The following is a 24,878-nucleotide window of genomic DNA, read 5'->3' on the forward strand; positions in this document are numbered from 1 at the left end:
GAACATTTTGAACATGAACATAAATACATTTTCAAACCTGGGGAAAGTGTAATACATGAAAAGAAGGGAGGAAGATAAGCAATAGTATGCATGCAGTTGGCTTCTGCTCCAATGATTTTTAATCCATATGTCTTTCCACTAATTACCATACACATTCACACACTACACATGTGTATGCACACATCCACACACACACACACACATCCGTGTACATAAGTACGACCTTAAATATGTATCCATATCTATCTATATTCACACACATACATCATATTCTGAAACTTTCTTAATATACCTTAGTAACTATGACCATTAGCATGCTTTATCTCAGGATATCCTGAATTCGTGGATGGACTGAAAGTTTCAAGTATTTGGGCAAGTAACAAAGGAAAGCTGATGTAGAATTTAGTATTTTTTTAAAGTAAGTAGTCAAAGTCAGCTGTGTATGATTTATTCTAGTACTTCCCAGCAATGTAGATCTGGCACATTAATTCCCCCTTTCCACAGATGGGAAACTGGGGCCTAGAATACTTAACTAACAAGCTCAGAATTTTAAATGCTAAAATGCTTCTTCTTCTTCTTCTTTTTCTTTTTTACAGTATGCTCAGTACTTAATTCTACCTCTAACAACTCTAAGAGTTTATCCAAAGCCGTTATTAACACAAAAGAACATTATTTCTACATTTGTAAGCTAGACGTCAGAATTGGGTTGCCAGAAAAAAAATCTGTTTCCAGACAACTTCTATTTCTCTCTGAAGTTAGGCTGTTCATGGTTCACGTTGCTATACCCCTACATCTGATGTGTAAAAGCTAGAAATTAGGAAACTTTTCTTGATCGTTATATTATCTATGAGTTGATCAGTACCTAATTGTTGCATGTTTCTATTTCACATTATGTAGCGATCAAATTGATTCTTCCGTTTAGGAAAGAAGCCTATGCTGTAAGGTAGGTCTCTCTGGGAAAAGTCCTAAGATCCGGTTTCTATCTTTTATGTTTAACGTGCACACTTAATATATACAGACCTTTACATAAATTATTTTATGCAGTACTATATTAGTAAAGTACTATTATTAGTCTTTTTATAGAACAGGTAAAGCAGGGTGGATCAGGGCACAGATTCTGGACTTCTGGTTTTCACCAACCAGTGCAATTTCAAAAGAACTACGGGGAGACGAAATGATGGCCTATTAGTCAGGGCTCTCCAGAGAAACATAACCAATAGGATGTGTGTGTGTATAATTTATTATATATAATAAAGGTATCATAAAATTTATATTATATCATAAATATTATATATAATAAATATACAATTATTATAAGGAATTGGCTCACACAATTATGGAGGCTGACAAGTCCCAAGATCTTCAGTCAGCAACCTGGAGACCCAGAACTGTTGGTGTAGTTCCAGTTCGAAGGCCAGCAGGCTCAACTTCACCAGTCCCAAAATCTGGGAAAGCTACAGACCAAGGAAGAGTTAGTGTTTCAGTTCAAGTCCAAAGCCAGAAAAATAGCCAGTGTCCTAGTTCAAAGGCAATGAGGCAGCAGGAGTTTCCACTTTTTTGTTCTATCCAGGCATTCAGCTGATTGCATGAGGTCACTCACATTAGGAAGGGCAATCTGCTTTACTCAGTGTATGGATTTAAACGCTAATCTCATCTGAAACACCCTCATGAAAACACCCAGAATAATGTTTGACCAAATATCTATCTGGCCACCCTGTGGCCCAGTCAAGTTGACACATAAAATACAATTAAATTTTATTTTAATAAGTACGGACATTTCAATTATCATTACCTCATAAAGGAAGCATATTCATGACTTTAAAAATGACTTTAAATAGGACACAATTTCAAAACAATTCATAAAGAGAATTAAGTTTGGCTATATAAAAACTACAGTAATTATCTTTCATTTTCTCATTTTAATGTGGACCAAATAAAACTGCCAAGATGAAATGAGTCAGAAAATCGAGATTTGGAGGCTACAGGGAGTATGCAAGGGAGTGAAATATTGAGGGGGATGTCCACTGAAATCCAGGGCTGCTGTGACAAAGACCTGCTTTTCTGCAGTTGAGAGTACAAAAGGAGTGATGAAATGGAGAGCGCAACCAGCTAAGAGTCATTAGGCCCCTTTGAACTTTTCTTTTCTCACATGACAAAGGCTGACTGAGATACTGTTAAGAACTGGTTGTCAAATGCCCTGATTCTAGATGTTCAACCTAAGTAGATCTGTGAAATGACAGAAATAAAACAATTTGTCAAAGCTTAAACCTCAGAGATCTGGTGCAATATGGTGCTATGGACAGAAAATTTGGAAGTCATACTGTGCTTACCAGGTGGCTCTAGTCATTCTACAGTTGTATGAATTTCATGATTTGTTCCTTTCATTTTCAGAAGAAAAAAAGGACTAATCCTATTTAAAAACAAAGCAACATAAAATAAAACAGCAAATTAAATCCTTTGTAAAATACCTATGGAGAAGGGAACAAATGGGCCTAATTCTACTACTTTAACTGTGAATGCTTTTTCGGTACTGTTTGTATGTGAAAGTTTCACTTGAGATGTTATGAAAAAAGTAGCTGCCTTTCAAATGAACATTCTCTGTCACAGGTGTCAGAATTAAGAGGTGCACTGCTAAAGTGAGTCAGCATATAACATGGTAGAGGAGTCCAGGAACAGACTGATCAACTACAAGATCAATTAAGGGCATGTTGGCGTCCAGAGCATCTCCTTCAAGGCTGGTCTGGGAGCTGTGGGAAGATCAAGGTAGCCAGGCCCCAGGAGGCAGGGGTTGAAAAGCTTCTCCCCCAGTGCAGATTTATATATATATATATTTTCCTTCACTGTGTCAGGTGGAAACACAAATAAAATTGAAAAGAAAATACCGGGGACAAATGGATACATTAATATGATTCTGTTTGTGAAGATTAAAAACTTTCTAGTGACCTGTGTATCAGTTCTAAATAAATTACTGGGTAGCATTGTTTGGGGAGGGAAGTCCCTGCCATACTTGTTTAGTCTCTATTAAGGAAATCTGTGTCTTTTTAATATTCTTGTGATGTTTTAAGAGCTATAGGTCTCTTCTTGCATGTTCCACAGTAATGTGTTTGTGGGTTTTACTTTTGAACGCTTGCTTTTAGAGAGAAAAGGACATTACCCCTTACCCTTTTCCTCGATTCTCGACAACCCCAAGGGGGATGATTTAAAGGGAAGGGGTGATGAAACACCAAAAATGAATTTATTTTATCTAAGCTCTGTAGCAGGATTCATGTTGTCCCTCTGGCATTTCTTTCTTTTTCCTGTATATGCAACAGCAAGGTTTAAAAAAAAAATGATAAAGAAGCGAGACTATTAGACAAAGTATTTATGTAATTATTTGATAACTCTTGTAAATAGGTGGAATATGAATGCTCGGAATATTAAACTTTAATTTATTGACATTGTACATCGCTCTGTGTAAATAGGATTGCCACTGTCAGGTTTTGTGGGTTTGTTTTCCTATAGTCAGTTTTATTTCAGGGTCACAGGATCGCTTTTAAAAGTAGAAAACACACTTTCTGCACCGACATCAACACAATTTTCAAAAGAGTTGCCTGCAAAGAATTTTTTTTTTCTTTTTTAATGTCCAAAAGTGGGTAAAAGTGCTATTGCCTATTTTACCAAAACTTGGAGAGGTGGGGCTGGGAAGCAGCCCCACCTGAAATTTCTAAGAGTGGTTCTGAGATTGCTTGGGGGCGGAGGATGTGGAGTGCAGAGGCTGTGGTAGGACTTTCTAATTTTTCTTTTGTATTTGTATTTGCTAGTCTCTGATTTCTTCAAAACGAAGTGGAATTGACTACTTACTGTCTTCAGTATTGATGGTGTTTTGAATTGGTGCCTATAGAGATGTACATTCAGAGTTCGAAAGTCAGGTGCCGAGAGCTGGTTTAAAGACAAAAATTCATGAAGGTATATTTTGTGTTATAATTTTTGATGAGTTCTTTGGTTTTCTGTATTTTTGCCCCCTCTCTTTAAAATATCATTGAAATTTCAATAAATTTTTATTGAAATGTCAAAAAAAAATTACGGGCATGGGCACTTCAATTTAAATTAAAGGTGTTTAAATGCCATTTTTCACACGCTAACCTGGCTTAAGAGACCTGGAAATCTCCACATCATAGACTAAGTTCATTATTCTTAACTTCCAAATCTTCATGAAACAGTGAGAATACTGAACTTGATCTTTAATGAAACTGGGTGCAGCAGTCCCTCATTACTCCATTCACGTTACAGTATTCATATAGTTGGTTAAACATATTTGTAAAAGAAAGGATCACAGCTTTGTCATTCAATATATCCTTCACATCAGTGTGCTTTGATGGAATCTCAATGTAGTATTTCAATACAGGAATATATTTTATACACTGGGCTCAGTCAAATCTAATGTAAAGGTTGTATTTTCAGTACAGATGTGTGCACTGTCAACTCTAATTTCAGTCTTGTGCTATTTCTTAGCCAATAAAATTATGATTGACTTCCTATGTAATTATATGTGCTGGACTAATGGTTTATTTATACTTGTAATCTCTAATCCACGTTCCTTCAAGAGCTATTTTTACGTTGGTCCTTTCTTGTTGAAGAATTCTAGGCATAAGAACAGAATATTGTTAATTATATGTGTATAGAACTTATACCATCTAAATGAATAAAAATGTAAGCTTATTTTAAAATTATAGTGTGGACATAATTACTCTGTCTTCCCCCAACCTCTTCTTTCTTTTGCATAAAGCAGCTCTCTTTGTTTGGAGGATGAACATCTAACATGGGGTCTGAATGAAAGCTGCCATCTTCCTTTGGCAGTAACCTCCCTGCCTGCTGTAATTTGTATAAAAGTGAGAACCTGACCTAGAATATACTGATAATAGCACCCTGGCTCCATATACTGATAATAGCACTCTGGCTCCCAGCTGCGAAGATTGGCTTGGGGCAGGGATGTGGGGAAGAGGGAGTTGGCTGTATCCCAAACCACTTTCCTGGGGTTTTTCAAATGAATTGAAGCTGGAAGGGAAGAGCTTTTTCCTTCCTAGCAGCAGAGCTGGGGACTCGTGAGCCAGGAGTTGCTAGGAGACATTAATCTAGCCCATGATTCCCCAACTTCAGCGACCTTGCATTTTGGGTCAGACAGTCCTTTGTCGTGGGGGGCTGTCCTGTTTATTTTAAGATATTTAGCAGCAACCCTGATCTTTATCAACTAGATGCCAGTGGTACCTTTACCCATAATGTGGTTTCAAAAAATATCTCCAGACTCTATTAAATGGCCCCCATCTGAGAACCACAGAATGAGTCTCATGTACGAGCAGGACTAGGTGGAAGTGAGGTCAACCTATTCAAGCAAAGTAGGAGACAAAGACAGAAGCAGAAATAAACCTGTTCAGAACCAGGTATGCCCAAGTGTACCCTTTTCCTTTTTGGTTATATAAGTCCATCATTTCCCATTTTTCTAAAGTAGTTTCTTTCTTTTGTCAGGTGGAATAAGAATTCTGAAACAATATCAGAAAAAGAGATGGGAAAACTGGGCCAAAGGCAATAAAAATAATCAATCAATAATAGGGTTTGATCAAGGCATAGATTTAACTGTGAGTTTAAAAAAAAAAAAGAACTTATAAACCTGTTTAAAGCAAAGAAATTGATTATGAAACAGATGGTCAACAGCACAAGTAGAATCCTAAGAGTTCCAGAGTAATATAAAATTATCTTCAAGGTAGTAGTCTTGGGATGAGGCATAAGAAACGGGGAAAACACTTTTATTTGCATCTTCTTGAGATTATACACATGTCCAGTGATAATTTCCTATTTAAAGTGTGTGTCTGTGTGTGGTTCTCTAAAAAAGGAGCACATACTGTTTTCTAGTCAATCAACTGCCAATAATAAAAAGAGAGAAGGGAAAGTACAAACTGTGAACCAGACACGTTAAGTAACATCCCTCAAAATATCTTAAACCTGAACCCACTGACTCTAAAATTCACATGAGTCAACCTCTATGATGATGACTTTCACCCAAGTACAACACAGGAAATAAGTTTCTTTCTTCCTAGGACTTTAGGTCAAAACAACAGAGAAGTTCATCATTAATGTTTCCCCTTTGAATAGCCAGTTGAGGCAAAAAGATTTCAAATTCCCCTCCAGGTAACTGGAATGAAAGGAGGGAGTGGAATCCTTAGAAAGAAAGAAACGGTATTACCTGGTTAGAAGCAATTGTACAAGATGGACTTGAACCATTTTCAAAATGTGCCAACTCTATCACCAATTCCATATAGCAGCTACTGGCCTGTCTCACTTGAAATCCTTGTCTTTTTGTAAAGGCTATGTACCGGGGGAAAGGTAACTGAACAGCAGGAAATCTGGTTTTTTGGGAAGCAGTTATTGAAAGAAGGCACGTGTGGAATGAAAAGTACCTATAAACTTTAGGGTAGATCTTTCCTTTAAGTAAAAGTCAAATGTGTTATTTTGTTGTTAAATCTTTTTTTATGCTAAGGTATCCAGTAATCATATTTTCATATCACTAACAACCCAACCACCACCTCAGCACACATCACAACAACCAGTTCAAGAAAGCTACACCAGGAGTTCCACTTCCAGGATGACAATACAAGGAGCTCTGAGGACCCATTCCCCAGCAGTGAAAATTATAAAACATAGTCTCTTCAGCAAATATCCTCATGTAAAAGAATGAAATTGGGCCCTTTCCACACATCATATGCAGTAATTGACTGAAATTGGCATCAAAGGCCTACATCTAAAAGTTAAAACTCTCTTTAGAAGAAAACATAGATCTGCATAACCTCTGATTTGGCAATGGCTTCTTAGACATGATACCAAAAGGATAAGCAACAAAAGAAAAAATACACTAAACTTCACCAAAATTTAAAACTTCTATGCTTCAAAGTGCATTATCAAGAAAGTAAAAAGAAATATTTGCAAATCATAATCTGATAAAGGATTTGTATGTAGAACATATAAAAAACTTTTACAACTCAGTTATTAAAAATGGACAAAGGATCTGAACAGACATTTCTCCAAAGGATATATATAAATGGCCAACACACCCACAACAAAAGATGCAACAGGAAATGCAAATCAAAACAAGACACCTCTTCACCCATTAGGATGACTACAATAAAATAAAATAAAATAAAATTTAATTAAAAAAATAATAAGTGCTGGTGAGGATGTGAAGAAATTAGAACTCTCATACACTGCTGGTAGGAATGTAAAACAGTGCAGCCACTTTGGAAAACAGTCTGGCAGCTCCTTAAATGGTCAAATACAGTTGTGATATGGCTCAACAATTCCACTCCTAGGTATAGGCCCAAGAGAAATTAAAACATATGTTCACACAAAAATTTACATACCAATTTTTATAGCAGCATTATTTATAATAGCCATAGCTGAAAACAACCCAAATGTCTATCAGTGAAAGAATAAACAGATAAATGGACACATACACACACACACACACACACACACACACACACACACACCAGAATATTTTTGGCCATAAAAAAGAATAAAGTACTGACAAATGCTACAACAGGAATGAACCTTGAAAACATTATGTTAAGTGATAGAAGACAGTCACAAAAAATCACATATCATATGATTCCATTAACATGAACTACTATCTAGAATAGGCAAATCTATAGAGACAGAAAGCTGATTAGTGGTTCCTCAGGTCCGGGGACATGGGGGAAGGGGTTATGGATATGGAGTGTTAACCAAAAGGTATGGGGTTTCTTTATGAGGTGAGATGATGAAAAACCAGAAGCAAAGTAAGTAACTATAAACAAGAAAATGGCTGCACAAATCACTACAGATTCAGACTATGAAGTACTGTGCAGCCATTTAAAAAATGTATAAGAGCTATTCTTGGCTTTGAAGGATTTCCACAAGATATTGTGAAGTGAGGAAACAAAAGGCAAAATAGTATGTATAATATGACCTCATTTTTATAAAACAAAGCTAAAAACTGTGTGTGAGGGAGTGTGTATGTGTGTGTGTAAGTTTGTATAGGATACTATGAGCATAGAGCAATGTAAGAAAGGATACGTATTAGTTAACATGTGTAGCCTGTGTGTGCATGTGGTGTATACGGGGGATAGCAGTCGTGGATAGAAAGGGGGAGAGAAGGGAGGAAAGGCACACAAAGCTAAAGTTTTGTTGAGATATAATTGATACATAACATTTAAATGTTTAAGGTGTACAACATAACGATCTGGTTTACATATCGCAAAATGATTACCATAATAAGATTAGTTAACATCCATCACCTCACAGATACAACCAAAACCTTGACAAGAACTTTTAAGATCTATTCTCTTGTCAACTTCAAACACGCAACAGTATTAACTATCTTCATCATGTTGCACATTACACCCCCAGGCCTTATTTATAACTGGAAGTTTGTACCTTTTGACCACCTTCACCTAATTCCTCTACTCCCACCACCACTTCCCTCTGGCAGGTGTTCTAAGTTTCTGTATCATTTAACAACCTGTGAGTTGGAGATTATTATCTCTACTTATTATCTCCATTTGAGTTCAAGATTATCTCCGGATGCGGAAATGAAGTTTGGAGTGGTTAAATGGCTTGCAAAACAATACGGTTGGGGCCATCCTGATAGGAAGGACTCTCACCCAAAATTTGTTTTGTATGTTAAGACCGGTGATGCCATGAACACACCAACAGGGTATGAAAAGGTTTATCATTCATATAATGAGGCTTCCTGGGGAGAGCAGGGCTGGCCTCTCAGGCTGTTTGAAAATGTCTTGAGACCTGGGAAAGGAGACTGGCTTGGGGTTTTTATGATGGTTAGAGGGTGAGCCCCTGCATGCTGGGAGGAGGCTGTATGGTCTGAACTTCCTGTGAGTGCCGAAAGAGGGAGCACTCTTTTGGCCTTAGCAGCTTGTCCAGACACAGGGCAGGAGAGGAAAAGGGAGGTGAGGCTTAAAAGCTGTCAGCAGTCAAACACCAGAAAATGAAGCCAGGGCTTCCCTGGTGGCGTAGTGGTTGCGAGTCTGCCTGCCGATGCAGGGGACACGGGTTCGTGCCCCAGTCCGAGAAGATCCCACCTGCTGCGGAGCGGCTAGGCCCGTGAGCCATGGCCATGGAGCCTGCGTGTCTGGAGCCTGTGCTCCGCAACGGGAGAGGCCACAACAGTAAGAGGCCCGTGTACCGCAAAAAAGCGATTCTTTATCACAAATGGTTTAAAATTTGTACATGCCAGTATTTAAGAAAAATGTTTAGTTTTATATTTATATAGGCGTTTGTGTACCTCTTGTTTTAGTTAAGATCATCTAAATGTCTAGTTTGTGTGTGTGAGATACTTATTTAAGTGCTAATAACCAAACGGTACTTAAAAGTCATACATGTAAGGTAACAGGCATGACTAAATACCTCAAACTTTACTCAAAGTCTTGAGAAATATATATTTCCAAAAACTGCCAAATATTAGGATAACCAATACATTCAATTTTTAAATACAGCCATAAAATGAATATAAAATTACTCTATATGATAAATATTACTAGAATGTAAGCCTGGAGAATGAAGTGAGTGTAATGTGTCTTTAGCATTATCATCATAAGCACCTGCAATTGTGCCTTACAAAGAGTAGACCCTTAACAAATAAATTTGATAAACACTGTGTACATTAAAAAATAAAGCTAGATACGAATTGTGAAGGGTATGTAAAAAAAAAAAACCAAAAAAAAGAATAAATTTACTAGTGGGAAAATGACTGTATAAGGAATTCTAAATAGTAACTCAAAAAATAATTTAAATTTATCTTGGTCATCTTTAACCAGTTACTTAATTTTAATAAACCAACTTTTGAAGTTATCATTAATGTTTAATAATATTTAATCATTTTTGCATATTCACTTTGAATTCCTAATATCAAAGTAAATAGCATTTCAGAGAAAATTATGATGAAATAATGATGAATACATAGGACACTTGTTAACATACACTGGATTCATATTAGAATCTGCTTCAGAGGCTTGAGCTACTAGTAGAAAAAGAATACACACAAGTCATTTCATATTAAACTTTTTATTAAAACTGAGTCTTTACAGTATATTTAAAATGACATGTTCCACAGACAAATATTTAAGAAAAAAACTTTTTAATGTATAATTATTGGTATACAAATTTAAGAACATAGTTAAAACTAAGCTAAATATTTATATGTATATATATGTATATATATATCCAAATTCATATGAATGCTCTGGAACACCTGAGTTTTAAGTTGTTGGTTTTCCAGATAGTGTGAAACACTTTTCGTCCACTTTAGAAAGGACGCAGCCCATCCAGAAAGAATAACTTTGGTTAACCTTGGTTATCTCCCAAAGATCACAGAGAAGTCTTCAATGCGATTACGATTTATCTTCAGAGGCTTCTTCCAAGTGGAGATCTGTCTGTGATGTAAGGAAGGATTCCCATGTAGCAAGGCACTAAATAATGGAAACACACCATGAGGAGGTCAACAGTAGTTCACTTTTACTGTTAGAAGGATTAATAAATCCTTACGTATCTGTTCCTATAGCAATCTGCCCTACTCCTCTCTCCCACAGGCTTCCCAGGATCCCTGTCATTTTCTACATATTTTAATTCTTAATGAGGGAAACTGTTGCTAAATAACAGGAAAACATAAAAGGTGAAAAAATTAGCATGGATTAGTTTGCTGAAATAATCCACTATTCCCCCATTGTCAGGATAGAAAACAGATCTATAATAAACTGTAGAGGGAAAGATGGACCATTTGGATCTGAGGGGGCAAGCATTAAGCATCTAGACAGAAGAGTAGTGATACAAGCATGGCTTAATCAGATCTGAATCCTACTATATCAAGTGTGAGTTTGTGCAAATTGATTAATCTCTATTATAGTTTCTTCAGCTATAAATTAGGTTAATGACAATACTTACCAGTAAAGCAATCATGAAAATTAAATTTACATAACCTGTATAAATCTCTATGCAGAATGCCTGGCTCAAAGTAAGTATTCAAAAAATTAGCAATGATTATATTATGGTCTGCTGGTGGTGAGATAGTCATTAATGTGCCCAGGAAACGAATCAAGGTGACCTAATTGATATCTACAGTACAAAAGAGAATATGTTTTTTTTTCCATGTGCATATAAAACATTTACCAAAACACACCATATTCCAGGTTATACAAGACATCTCAATAAATTTAAAAAGAATCAAGTTATATGAGGTTTGTTCTCTGAACATAATGAAATTAACTTAGAAATCAGCAATTGAAAGATATCTGAAAAATCCCCAAATATTTGAGATCTAAACAGGACACTTATAAATAAGCCCTGTGTCAAAGAAGAAATCAAAAGGTAATCTAGAAAGTATTTTATTTTAAACTGAATGAAAATGAAAATACAATGTATAAAAAATTTTGGAATGCCACTGAAGTAGTACATAAAGAGAAATTTATACCACTAAACACCTTCATTAGAAAAGAAAAAAGGGTCTTAAATGACTTCAGTTTCCACCTTAAAAACTAAAAAAGAACAAATTATAACCGAAGTAAGCAGCAGAAGAAAAAAACCAGAAAAGACAGAAGTGTGACTCAATGAAAGAGAAAAACAATGAAACCAAACATTGAATCTTTGAGAAGATTAATAAAATTGATAAACTTTTAGCCAGACTGTTCATAAAAGAAGAAAGATGACACAAATTACCAACTGTTAGGAATGAGAGAGGTGACATCCCTTTAAATTCTACTGAAGGAAAAAAAGAAAATATTATTGAAAACTTTATACCTATACATTTGAGAACTTAAATGAAACCAATGAAAAGATACAAACTACCAAAACTCACTCTAGAAAAAATAGATAATTCAAATGAATTTGAATTTGTTGTTAAATATCTTTCCACAAAGAACACTTCAGGCCCAAATGGCTTCACCAGTGAATTCTACCAAAAACTTAAGGAAGAATCATATTAATTCTACATAAACTCTTCCAGAGAACTGAAGAGAAAGGAATGCTTTCCAACTTACCAAAGGCATTACCAAAGAACAAACTACAGACCACTATCCCTCATAAACATAGATGCCAAAATTATAAACAAAATTTTAGCAAATCAAATCCAGCAATCTATAGAAAGAATTATATTTCATGACCAAATGGAGTTTATCCCAGGAGTGTAAGATTGGATTAATGTTCAACTATCAATCAATGTAACTGACTGTATTAAATGTAATTTATTATCATCTCGACATGGAAAGACATTTGTCAAATTACAATAACCATTTCTTACTTAAAAAAAAATTCTCAACAAATTAGGAACAGATGAGAATTTCTACAACTTGAGGAAGAACATCTACGAAATACCTACAATTAACATCATATGGAGAAATGCATTAAATATTAGCAGTTATTAGTATTTTATTTCTTTTCAATGCCAAGAAAACAATTTTTAATTCAGCTTTACAGATACTCAAAAATCTCCTTCACCAAATTTTGACTATAAAAAAGAAGGAAATACAAAAATACCTAAATACAGATAATGTTTAAAAATCTATCCACAACATTTACAAAACAATGAAAACTATGAACTGGGATTGAAGGGCCGATAGAGAACCATGGTTCACCTTTGGAAAGAGCCCTGTTTTCCCTTGAGAACCTGATTTCTGGCCTCTTCTGCAAATCCATACGTTATCTACTATCTGGTAACCCTGCAGGGCAGGCCAAAGCAATTACTGCTTTCAGGAGATATCATATCTTTTTGATAACTCTGCCAAACTATCATTTAAAAAATCTTTGAACATATTCAAGGTAAAATTCAAAATAAAAATCTGAGCAGTCTACTCTATTTAGAATTCCTGTCAAATAAGGGATCCAAATTGCACCAAAGATGGTATTAATCCTAATGTAATGAAACTTCTATCATTGTCATATTTTTCAACTCTCCTAGTTTAGTGTCTAAGGAAGATCAGCCCTCCATGCGGATTAGTGTTGTGAATTAACATTTTCATTTCTAAAGCAAATCCTAAAAATGACAGTGAGACATGGTAAAAGAACTATCTCCCTACCATCCACCATACGAAAGGCAGAAAAACAATTTACGTATTTTGAAATACAGATTATAGAACACTAGCACAGAAAATCAAGAGAAGTATCATGACAACGGCTGAATATCTGTATGAATACTTGGTCAGGCATTGTAATGGTTGTTTTATCACATATTACCTTCTTTAAACCTCACAGTGACTACTATGAATCTTATTTTATAGATGAGAAAGCTGAGGATCAAACGGTTAAGTATGTCTGTGATATTACAAACCTGATAAGAGGTATAGCCATTCATTAGCAAATGGAAAATAACCAATCTCTTGAATGACCACCAGGATACATTTAATAAGTCACTGGCCCATCAAGATGAGACACCTTTTTTTTTTTTTTTTTTTTGAGACACCTTTCTTTTACATAGTGAAAGAAGGACCGTTTTGGAGGGCAGGTGAATAAAAAAAAATGCATAATTGCAGGGGGATCAACTTTGTTTTTAAAAATTTATTTGTTTATTTTGGTTGCATTGGGTCTTTGGTGCTGCGCGCAGGCTTTCTCTAATTGTGGCGGGCAGGGGCTACTCTTCGTTGAGGTGCGCGGGCTTCTCATTGCGGTGGCTTCTCTTGTTGCAAAGCACGGGCTCTAGGTGCATGGGCTTCAGTAGTTGTGGCGTGCGGGCTCAGTGGTTGTAGCGCACGGGCTTAGATGCTCCGCTGCATGTGGGATCTTCCCGGATCAGGGATCGAACCCGTGTCCCCTGCACTGGCAGGCAGATTCTTAACCACTGCGCCACTAGGGAAGTCCCAGGGGGATCAAGTTTTAGGAGAGAGTATATATGCAGGTTGAGTATGTAGAAATTGATTCCTTACATACCTCTTGGAAATTTTTATGTATTTCCAGGAGCATGTATACCCTTTGAAGATGACTGAGTTAATACATGCCAGGCATATAGTAAGTGCTCAGTAAATGCAGAGGCCATAGAGAAGAAATGTACTTTACTACTGATGCAAATATGCTGCTCATCATAAACACTGCATTTTTCAATCTGAATATTCATCAACTGACATCCTGGCTTCTACTGATCCCTAAATTTGTTAATGTTAAGTTTTGCTATAAAAGCCTGATCCCTACTCAGGCTGCTGACCATCAGATTTCTGGATCTACAAAACTGAGGACATGCTCTGAACTGTGTAGCTCCTGAAGCTACCAATCTTCTTTTGGAATTTTGATAGCAGATTTTTTTACTAACTAAATATGTTAACTGCCTCCTCCTGCCAATGTTTAATATTAACCTATTACCTGATATGTTGCTCATTTACCCAGTTAATGTACATAAATCTATTTTAAAATAATGAATGATAATCTCTACAACTCCTTAAATCTTTTTAGTCTTTCTTGCTTTTCTTTGATTTCTGAGTATGAAAAACTAAGTAAAAACTCAAGAAAGGGATTGTTTATACCACATAAATAGTTCAGTTCAGTATTCACTGCATCCAGGACTGTGATAATTGGAGGATATAAAGAATCATCAAAATGACAACAAAAAAAATCTCAAAATCTAGTGTGAAACTCCTTATAATTGTAAATTATATATATATATATATATATATTTTTTTTTTTTTTTTTTTTTTTTGCAGTACGCAGGCCTCTCACTGCTGTGGCCTCTCCCGTTGCGGAGCACAGGCTCTAGACGTGCAGGCTCAGCGGCCATGGCTCACGGGCCCAGCCGCTCCACGGCATGTGGGATCTTCCCGGACCAGGGCACGAACCCGTGTCCCCTGCATCGGCAGGCGGACTCTCAACCACTGCGCCACCAGGGAAGCCCGTAAATTATATTTTTAAAAAATGTATTTCTGCAGACTTCCCTGGTGGTGCAGTGGTTAAGAATCTGCCTGCCAATGAAGGGGACATGGGTTCAATCCCTGGTCTGGGAAGATCCCTCGTGCCATGGAGCAACTAAGTCTGTATGCCACAACTACTGAGCCTGCGCTCTAGAGCGCGTGAGCCATAACTACTGAGCCCACTTGCCACAACTACTGAAGCCCGTGTGCCTAGAGCCCGTGCTCTGCAACAAGAGAAGCCACCGCAATGAGAAGCCCACACACCACAACAAAGAGTAGCCCCGGCTCACTGCAACTAGAGAAAGCCCGTGTGCAGCAATGAAGACCCAACGCAGCCAAAAATAAATAAATAAAATAAATAAATTTATTTAAAAAAAAGAAGAAAAAGATGTTAAAACAATTATTTGAAAAAAATGTATTTCTGTTATTTGGCTTCTCACTGTTTTCTATCAAGAAATTGATTTTTTTCCCACTTTTAAATCATTAAAATTAGTAAAGCAAACTAATATCAAAATTAGAGTAACAATCAAAAATACCCAGTGTCACGGGTGGCCTGACCTTCAATCATACCCATCAGCTCATTCTAGTTTTAGATTCTCATATTGTCATAAGAGAATCAACAACTATTCCACTTCTAGTTGAATAATGTGTCATGATTTTCCATACACATTATTTTATTTGATACAACAATACTTTGACAAACTCAAGTAACTGCATCTTATAGTTAAGGGAACTGTGATCCACTGAGTCCAGCACTTTTTTCTAGTGCCCCACGCTTCCACTGCAGTAAAAGTAAGTCCATAAATATGTTGAACATATTTATTGGCAGGATGTTGGGTGACCAGAAAGCAAGTTGATCACAAATCCTCGTTAACTGAGAATGCAGTGCACACTTTTTTCCAGGTGGCTCCAGTTTTTAGACAAAGACCAAAAACTGTAGCTTCTCTATAAAGGGCAGGACTGGGAAAGAGGCTGTACCGTTAGAAAAGTGAGCCAGAACTAGGGCAAACAGGCCTGACAGGTAAACAAAAGCCCTTTTGTCCCAAAACACATTCTTAAATACTTCTCAAATACACAGACAGAATATTTAGAAAATAAGTTTTAATTCCAAAACTCTTCTTGAAAGTAAATCTCTTGCTACCCCAGTAAAGTAGTGATGACATTTTGCCATTAGAAAAGGTAAATGTCTCTTTAGTTCTCATAAGTAGGTAGTGATCACACAAGCAGATGTGATCAAGTGTTCTAAAGAATGAATGATAACAAAAATGGTGTTTCTGTAGATATAGCTTCCAATGAAAACTTCCACATTTAAGAATCAATATTTTCTCAAGATGGTGGGATATGAAGAGGTTCTGTTCCACAGTCTGACTTCAGGCAAATCTTTTCATTTCTCTGGGCCTATTCGCCCATTCATAGAATAGGGGGGTTGGACCATGTGTGTCCGTTAACTTTCATCCTAGAACCTAAAGTGGCCAACACAAAAATAAACAAATGCAACCTAATTATTAACTTAAAAGCTTTTGCACAGCAAAGGAAACCATAAACAAAACGAAAAGACAACCTACAGAATGGGAGAAAATATTTGCAAATGATGCAACCGACAAGGGAATAATCTCCAAAATATACAAACAGCTCATACAGCTCGATATCAACAAAACAAACAACCAATCAAAAAAGGGGCCGACTGAAGATCTAAATAGACATTTCTCTAAAGAAGACATACAGATGGCCAAAAGGCACATGAAAAGATGCTCATTATCACTAATTATAATTAGAGAAACGCAAATCGAAACTACAGTGAGGTATCACCTCACACTGGTCAGAATGGCCGTCATCAAAAAAGTCTACAAATAATAAATGCTGGAGAGGGTGTGGAGAAAAGGGAACCCTCTTACACTGTTGGTGGGAATGTAAATTGGTGTAGCCACTATGGAGAAGAGTATGGAGGTTCCTTAAAAAACTAAAAATAGAGCTACCATATGATCCTGCAATCCCACTCCTGGGCATATATTTGAAGGAAGCCATAATTCAAAAAGATACATGCACCCTAATGTTCACTGCAGCACTATTTACAAGAGCTAAGACATGGAAGCAACCTAAATGTCCACTGACAGACGAACAGATAAAGAAGATGTGGTATATATACACAATGGAATATTAGCCATAAAAAAGAATGAAATAATGCCATATGCAGCAACATGGATGGACCTAGAGGCTATCATACTAAGTGAAATAAGCCAGACAAAGACAAATATCATATGATATCCCTTATATATGCAATCTTAAAAAAAAAGATACAAATAAACTTATATACAAAACAGAAATAGACCCACAGACATAGAAGACCAACTTATGGTTACCAAAGGGGAAAGCGGTTGGGGGGTTGGATAAGTTAGGAGTTTGGGAATAACATACACACATTACCATATATAAAATAGATAACCAGCAAGGACCTACTGCATAGTACAGGGAACTAGACTCAGAATTTTGTAACGGCCTATAAGGGAAAAGAATCTGAAAAAAAAAAAATATATGTATGTATAACTGAATCACTTTGCTGTACACCTGACACTAACACAACATTGTAAATCAACTATACTTAAATAAAAATTTAAAAAATGAAAAAAAAAGTTGGCAAATGAGATCACATACAATTTGTAAATATGCCTTGTTCTATTTGGCTTGACACAGTGTGAAAAGGCATCAAACATAACATTTTACTTCTCCCCTCTGTATTTGATATTTATAAGGTAATTGTCACTATAAATAATTTCCAAAGGTAAGATTCAGAAATACATGAAAAATATTTTCAATTACTACTACTGCTACTATTACTACTAATAGTTTACATTTATCAAAACCTTACTATGTGCTAGGCACTGCATTAAGAACTTAACATATATTTTACTTATTTATTTACTTATCTATCCAGCAGCTTTCAAACATATTTTCTATATTGGCTATTTCGGGCTCAAGTAAAATAAATAGTGATTTAAGGGATAAACTAGTTGAGACTCCTGGAAAGGTATTTATGAGTATAAAAGCTTCAAAATGATTTACTTTTAGTGACTTACTGGGAATATTAAATTTTGCTTCTAAGACTTTCCTTTCATCTTTCTTTATTCCATTATATACATACATACATATGTGTACATATATATTTTAATACCAAATAAAGCTGATGTATATACTATTATTTTTAGCACTTTATAGATAAGGATGCTGAGGTCCACTGAAATAACGAAAAGTCTTCAAGGTCTCTGAGCTTAAAAGTCACAAGTTATGCCTGTCCAAAGCCCATGCTCTTAGCCACTAGATGATAATGCCAACATAAAGTCTGATATCTCCATAGGTAATGCTACCACACTGTTCATGGAACAGCTTAGTCTCATCCAAATTATCACATAAGTCAAATTAATAAAATATTATCTATATATCTCTGCTAATAAAGTAAAATAACCATATATTTGCCTAAAACAATAACAATGATATCTATTATTGTAAAATGTAATAAAAGCCAAACCTTACCATGTACCCCTTTTTAAACCAGAAATTTCCATATTAAGTCAAAGTTGTTGTGCTTCTAGTTTTCCTACTAATCTAAAAGTATCTTTTATACAGTGCCATAATAATTGCATCTCTCTTAATAAACTAAAACTGAGAAATATGACTGAGTGTCCTTTACGTACTTTAATGCTGTCTCAAATGATCTTGGGCACAGACGACATCACCTACATTTGAGGAAACACTGAAGCTCAAATATGTAAACATCTCCATACTAGGCCAATATCACTGCAAAATAAATTACATTATAAAAATTGTAGGCTATGCCTAAAATGAGGGCAATGGAGTGTGTAACATTTTAGTAATTGTTTTTTTTTATCATCTAAACCTAAGATCCAAACAGTAATGAAAACTTTCAGGAGCTGCATATTTAAACATTTTTCTGAAATGTAATCAATCCAGAAAGAAATTAGAGATTATGTTACAAATGGAAAGCAACTTCTATTATTTTGCAATGGCTCAAAATTATTCATTAAATTTCATTTTTGAAAACGTCTAAATTCAGAATAACCTGCCAACTTATAATTTGAGAAATGTCAATAACTTCAAAATAATAAGACTTGCATATTTTTTTCTAAAATTACTTTTACATATCTCTCAAGAACATAAGTAATAAGTTTGGATTTGTAAATACTGCAAATACTTCAATGACTGCAACAGAGTTAACACAAAAAACTCATTAGCTACAAACGCCATCTTGTGGTCCATTTAAAAACTAATTTTGTAGTATTAGTCTGTAGATCTCTAACTCAAGATCTGCTAAAGATAGAAAAAGCCTTAGATACGAATAACTCCACTTCTGTCATTGTTACATGTGGAAAAATTGGGGCTCCAAAAGATCTAATACATTGAAAATCTTTATAGAAAGAATATGAGAGCCAAATTTTCGTATCTTTTCAACTCATACTTTTCTATACCATATCATCATTGTTTTTTAGCAATAACAAACCAATTACATGAAGTTTGTCCAGTTTAGTACCCCAGGCACTTCAAACACCAAGCTTTTCTGTGTTTGCTTATCAAACATGGAAATACAACAAACTAAAAAAAAGAGCACATTTACTTTCGGATTACTGGAAAACTATCAAGGCACAGCTATGATGTTTAACTACATTATTTTAAAGCATTTCACACATGTCTTCTAATTTTATTCTCCTAAAGACCTGTGAGGGATGTGTGTGGATAGGGCGTGGAGGAAGAGGAGGACCATCAGTACCACTTTTTTTTTTTTTGCTGTACGCGGACCTCTCACTGTTGTGGCCTCTACCGCTGCGGAGCACAGGCTCCGGACGTGCAGGCTCATGGGCCCAGCTGCTCTGCGACATGTGGGATTTTCCCGGACCGGGGCACGAACCCGTGTCCCCTGCATCGGCAGGCGGACTCTCAACCACTGCGCCACCAGGGAAGCCCGGTACCACTTTTTGACAGATTAGAAAACTGGGTATAGAGAAGATATGATGAAGATTTTACAATTAGTGGCAGGCACTCTGATATACAATTTTAATTTTTTTCATTAGTAAACCCACCTTCTTTTTTCAAGATGTTACATCATGCAGTGTGTGCATGTGTGTTTTAAATCATTTCTTCCTTTTCTTTGCAGGAACTATATATTGGTCCATAGTATATAGTCTGCCATTTATGAAGAACAATAAGAAGAAAATTCTTGATTCAGAATCTAGATAATTTTAGAAATTATTTCATTATCATATATAATCGCCTATTCAAGTATTTGATAAACTTAACTACAGAAAAAGTTATCCAATCCAAAGGGTGGGAAGAGGCACAGACTGTCTATGCTATGGCATAACTGTCCCTTTTACATCTAAGCTCAAATTCGCTTGTACAGATAATTGAGAAATAACTATCTCACAGAATAAGACTGGTGAAAATGTTTTTAATACAAGTTTTTAAGAAAGCAGAAACCTGCAAAACAACAAAAGCTTTAAAATTACATGAACTATAATAAAAGATGTACACAGTTATGTGGAAACATGAGCTATAGCTATGGCTTTGGAATATGCAATTCAGAACAGAAATCATCACTTAATAAAACAGCAAAATAGTTAATTACATAATACTTTAGAATTCTAAAAATGATAAACACTCGATTTTTAAGATTTCCTTAGAAGTACATAAAAGTCAGAACCTGGTGCATTTAAACTGAATTCTATAATTAACTGTGCTTTATATACATTATAATACTTGAATATTAATCAGATTATAAATGTTTAAATGAGAAAAGACACTACCTATGTTAAGTGTAAGAGATGAACAGACTTTTAGAAAACAGAAGGAACTTTAGAGCAGCGCTTCTCAAACTATGTGCGATGATGAGTAAGTCTTTTTCTTTCAATCTGCTGAGGACCATTAAGTGAACCTACTGAGCTGACTAGTTTGCACTTCATGCCACAAGAAATCACCACAAAAGCTGGATAATACTCGAATTGGCCTATACCTTATTCAACAAAAGTCTAATAATCACCCACTTGGATGTCATGACAATGTCTAATTGCTATAGAAGATTTCAACTGATTACGTTTAGTTTCTGAATCTATCATGTTATAAATCTGTAATTAACAATTTATGAATTGGACATTAGTCCACAGTTTAAGTTGCATCACTTTAGAGATCAACATAATTACCTGAAGTTTCCTAAACTGTGTTCCATGACAGGCTAATCCTATAAGAAGAAATGCTGACCTAGTCAAAGAAATTATGTCTTCAGATTCATAAACCATATAAGCACATAAAAGACTCTGAGAACTTTAGTAAAAACGCCTGTTTAACTCAAACTTATTTGACTACAGAACCTATCTTTTCTTTCACGATTAACACCCATTAACATTACAAAAACTAATTTCCTATAAAATGCATTGAGAAATTCTAGTACAGACAGAATTTCTGATGTACATTATTCAACAATTGCTTAAAAACTCCCAGTGGCAGAGAACTTATTTCTTTGCATTGCAATTTAATGTAATTTAGAGAATTTTAATACATAGGAAATAATTCCTTCTGTGAATTCAAATTATACAATTTCCAAAAGTTGGTGCTAGATATGTTTTCTGAAGCAACAATAAAACATGTACTCCTTCCATGACTGCCCTCCAAATACCTTTCTTCTTTTCCAATTCCTTGAATGAAGATGCATTTCTTAGACCACTATCACCATGATAACCTTATTCTGACTACATCTTAGTTTGCTAATATTACTATCAAAATGCATCATCAAGTCTGAATTCAGTATTTTGAATAGCTACTAAATAATGGAGATCATTATTTTGTTCTAATTTTTCTTAAGTCAAAAGTGTCTTCTAATATAAAAAGACCTCAATATGCCTCTTATGAAAGTCAAGTTTTGAAAAAAGAAAATTTCAGTGTGGTCACCAAGATAAAGACCCAGTAAATTAAATGACTTAACGTCTGAAAAGTATACTGTCATTCTACATGCTGAAGATAATCTTATTGCAAAGTAATTTTGGCTTGAGTATAAGGATTCCTTGTGGTGGGTGGTGGTAGAAGTAGTTAGAAGTAGATTTACTACTTGGAATACGACCTTGTCATCAATGTAGAGGATAACAATTAACCTTATCTGCTATGACAGAGGAGCATTCATTTGTATCACTGAAAAGCTGCATCAAATTATTGAGGTGTAAGTTTAAAAGGTCAGTTGGCTACAACAGAACAGTGTTTTAAGCCAAGTGGAACTGAAATTTACTGTCAAGAGCTCATATTTACCTAAACTTCTTCAGATGGCTTTACAATAAAAGTTCTAATGAACATTTTTACCAGTTTCCTAAGTATTTTCTAGAGACTATTTCAGACATTAATTTCATAAATGACTTCGGTGAACAAATAAATCTGAGATCTTAAACAAAGGTGAACAGATGTTTTTCCTAGGGAGTTTCTTAGAAACTTTAATGTGCTAAGATGCATTGCCAAACTTCTCCGTAAAGTGAAACAGTATAACCTAAAAGGAAGACACTTGGCTATGAAGATGTCATATCCAATGACAGCCAAAGTAAAATCAATAGAAGCAAATGATTGTGTGATCAAGTATGTCCTTAAATATACAACAATTAGAGACCCAAAGAACTATGCCCTGGGACTTCCTCTGCCATTTGTAATAGCTGATTTAAAAAATTTATAAAATGTCTTTAATGTAGAGTTCCCTCAGCTCAATTTATAATTCTCACCTCTTCACTCATCCAGGATTCCTGGTACAATCTATCAAACTGAGAAGGCAGCTCTGCAGCCTCTGTGATAGCTATTCTCCATAGATGCCTCCCCCACAACCAATCAACCATAACAGAGGACCATAATAGCCTCCCATGAGCAATCCAAGCAAGTGTTTTATTGATGAGTTTGTTTCCATAATCGATGGTGAAGCTTCTTATCAGACAGTGAGAATAAAAGGTTTTAGCCTTAGGATGACACAAGGTTATTCCATCTGTCTCCATTGTTCTAGTCATTATTACCGTGTACCTTTAGATTCTATTTGAAATAGGAATTGATTGCTCCCCCCAAAAATGATCTCCATAGGATAAATGGTAAAGAGGACAAGATTAATCATTAAACAATCAATAGTGTTGGTCTCTTTACTCAAAATACAAAGGGAAAATCCCCTAGGTATTCAATGGATTGTCATTTAACAGCATTAAGAAGATGAAAACTTGGTGTTTTTCTTTTGATGAAGATGACCATCCCTAAATGAATTGGATGGTGCATAGAAGAGTAGTGTAATGCTGCCTGAATTTGCTAATCCAGACATTCAGGCTTCTAATGAGTGCCTCCCATTGAGTAAAAAAGTAAATAATGTGGACACAAGAACATAATGAATTGGAAAATTTAGCTGGCATAAAAATGGTCAGGTTGAGTAAATATCTAAGCATCTTAGCCTCTCAAGCTGGTGGTGTGTTTACTTTCCGGGAAATCTATCCTACCCATTAATGGAAATCTACTGAATCCCCTAGGGTATATAATGTAGTCCTGAAACATTCTTCAAATAGTTCCAAAGATAGACTGCTATTTTCTGAAGAGCTGTTTTAGCACCATCAGATCTGTCTTCCTCGGTCCTAGGGATTAGGTCAGGTACCAGCTTTAGTAAATGTTACGAGGCATGACTGTAAAAAGAAAAGTACCCTGATATGGATTCAAAAATCCCTGTCCTAGATAACTTTGAATTATTCCAGCTCTAGCTAAATTCTTTATTCTTATGATTTGGAAAGGGAGTTGAGACACATTAACCTTAAAGAAAGTATCTGTTTACTCTGTTTCATCCTAAGAGACTGTCAATATAAAAATATAATTGAAATGGTTCAACATAGACCAACTTTTATGCCTCTCTCCCAATATGTAAAAGGAAAACTCAAAAACTACAGGTCATTCCTTAGGACCAAAATGATACTAAACAACTACAGCTGGTTAAATCCTTACTCAGTTCCATCCTTCTCTTTACAAGAAAGGCTGTTACTAAGAGTTGAGCAGTATAAGGTGATTGTGTATGGTGTGTAGAAATTACAGAGGTTAACTATTTTGGAAACAGGTGTCATTGTTTCAGTATCTCCCAAAACCTTCTCTGGAGCTAATCTGAGTATTCACCTAGGAAAGAAAAGTAGCCTGCATTTCTCCTGGGTGAGCAGAAGTCTGTCGATCTTTCTTTGCGTAAATCAGTTTAAAATTAAAGGCTTCATCTAGGGCTTTGTAAGCACCGCTTTTGGGCGGATAAAGGAAAGGCTTTGCAAGGGTCATTGTAAAAAGAACACGCTAGCCTTCTCTTTTTGTGGCAATGGATAGCTAATGTTTTATTATCTCTTCAAATATACTGAATTTTAGTTACCTTTTATTTGTATTTGCCTAAATCTTGCAACTTACATTTTCATTCTCCTTGATGGAGAGAACAGGAGTGAAATAGAAATGAAGTAGTTCTGTTTTCTCAGTTTCCGTAACATGGTTTCCATTAGAGATTCACTTTATTAATTTTATTAGAGTTTATTAATTCCTAATTTTCTTGCTTCCAAAAGAGGCTCCTCACACCTACTTCCATTTGACTTTGGTACTATTTGTAAGTCATTCCATTTTTTTCCAAAACTTCACTTCTTCCTGAAATGTGCCCTTCCTGATACTGTTTCTCTGTATTCATCTCTGACTGTATCTCTCTCTTTACATCTTTGTCTTTCATATTTCATGGTCCACAGATGTAATCGTATCTGATTCTTTAACTGCTTCACTCCTTTTATGACTTTTTAGAATTGTTCATTCCTCTTATGTCATATTCTCTTTTTGAGTCTGTGATGTTGAAATTATACTTTTCTGTAATTTTTTCAAATCACTTTACTAAATTCTACGCAATATGACTGAAAATGGCCAGGGTTTCCTTCCTTTGCTTTCCTTTGACCTCCCAGATTTTGA

The 24,878-nt window shown here is 35.5% G+C and overlaps 1 protein-coding gene across 5 annotated transcripts in view; it reads right to left on the bottom strand.

The window, feature by feature from the left end:
- Positions 1-10,070: 10,070 nt before the first annotated feature.
- Positions 10,071-24,878, bottom strand: part of SNX7 (sorting nexin 7) — a 98,558-nt gene continuing 83,750 nt past the window's right edge. For 2 of the 5 annotated variants that reach the window (XM_029230034.1, XM_029230029.1), the window contains one exon: positions 10,071-10,490. In XM_029230034.1, the coding sequence (XP_029085867.1) occupies positions 10,413-10,490 (78 nt within the window). In that variant the 3' untranslated portion in view covers positions 10,071-10,412. Of the gene's footprint in view, positions 10,491-18,618; positions 18,696-19,988; positions 20,097-24,878 lie in introns of those variants that run through there. The other 3 variants (XM_029230030.1, XM_029230032.1, XR_003794559.1) reach the window with 3 other exon arrangements.

Source organism: Monodon monoceros, unplaced genomic scaffold (genome assembly GCF_005190385.1).
Source record: "Monodon monoceros isolate NGI ecotype Baffin Bay Population unplaced genomic scaffold, NGI_Narwhal_1 Super_Scaffold_18, whole genome shotgun sequence".
NCBI classification, from domain to species: Eukaryota; Metazoa; Chordata; class Mammalia; order Artiodactyla; family Monodontidae; genus Monodon; species Monodon monoceros.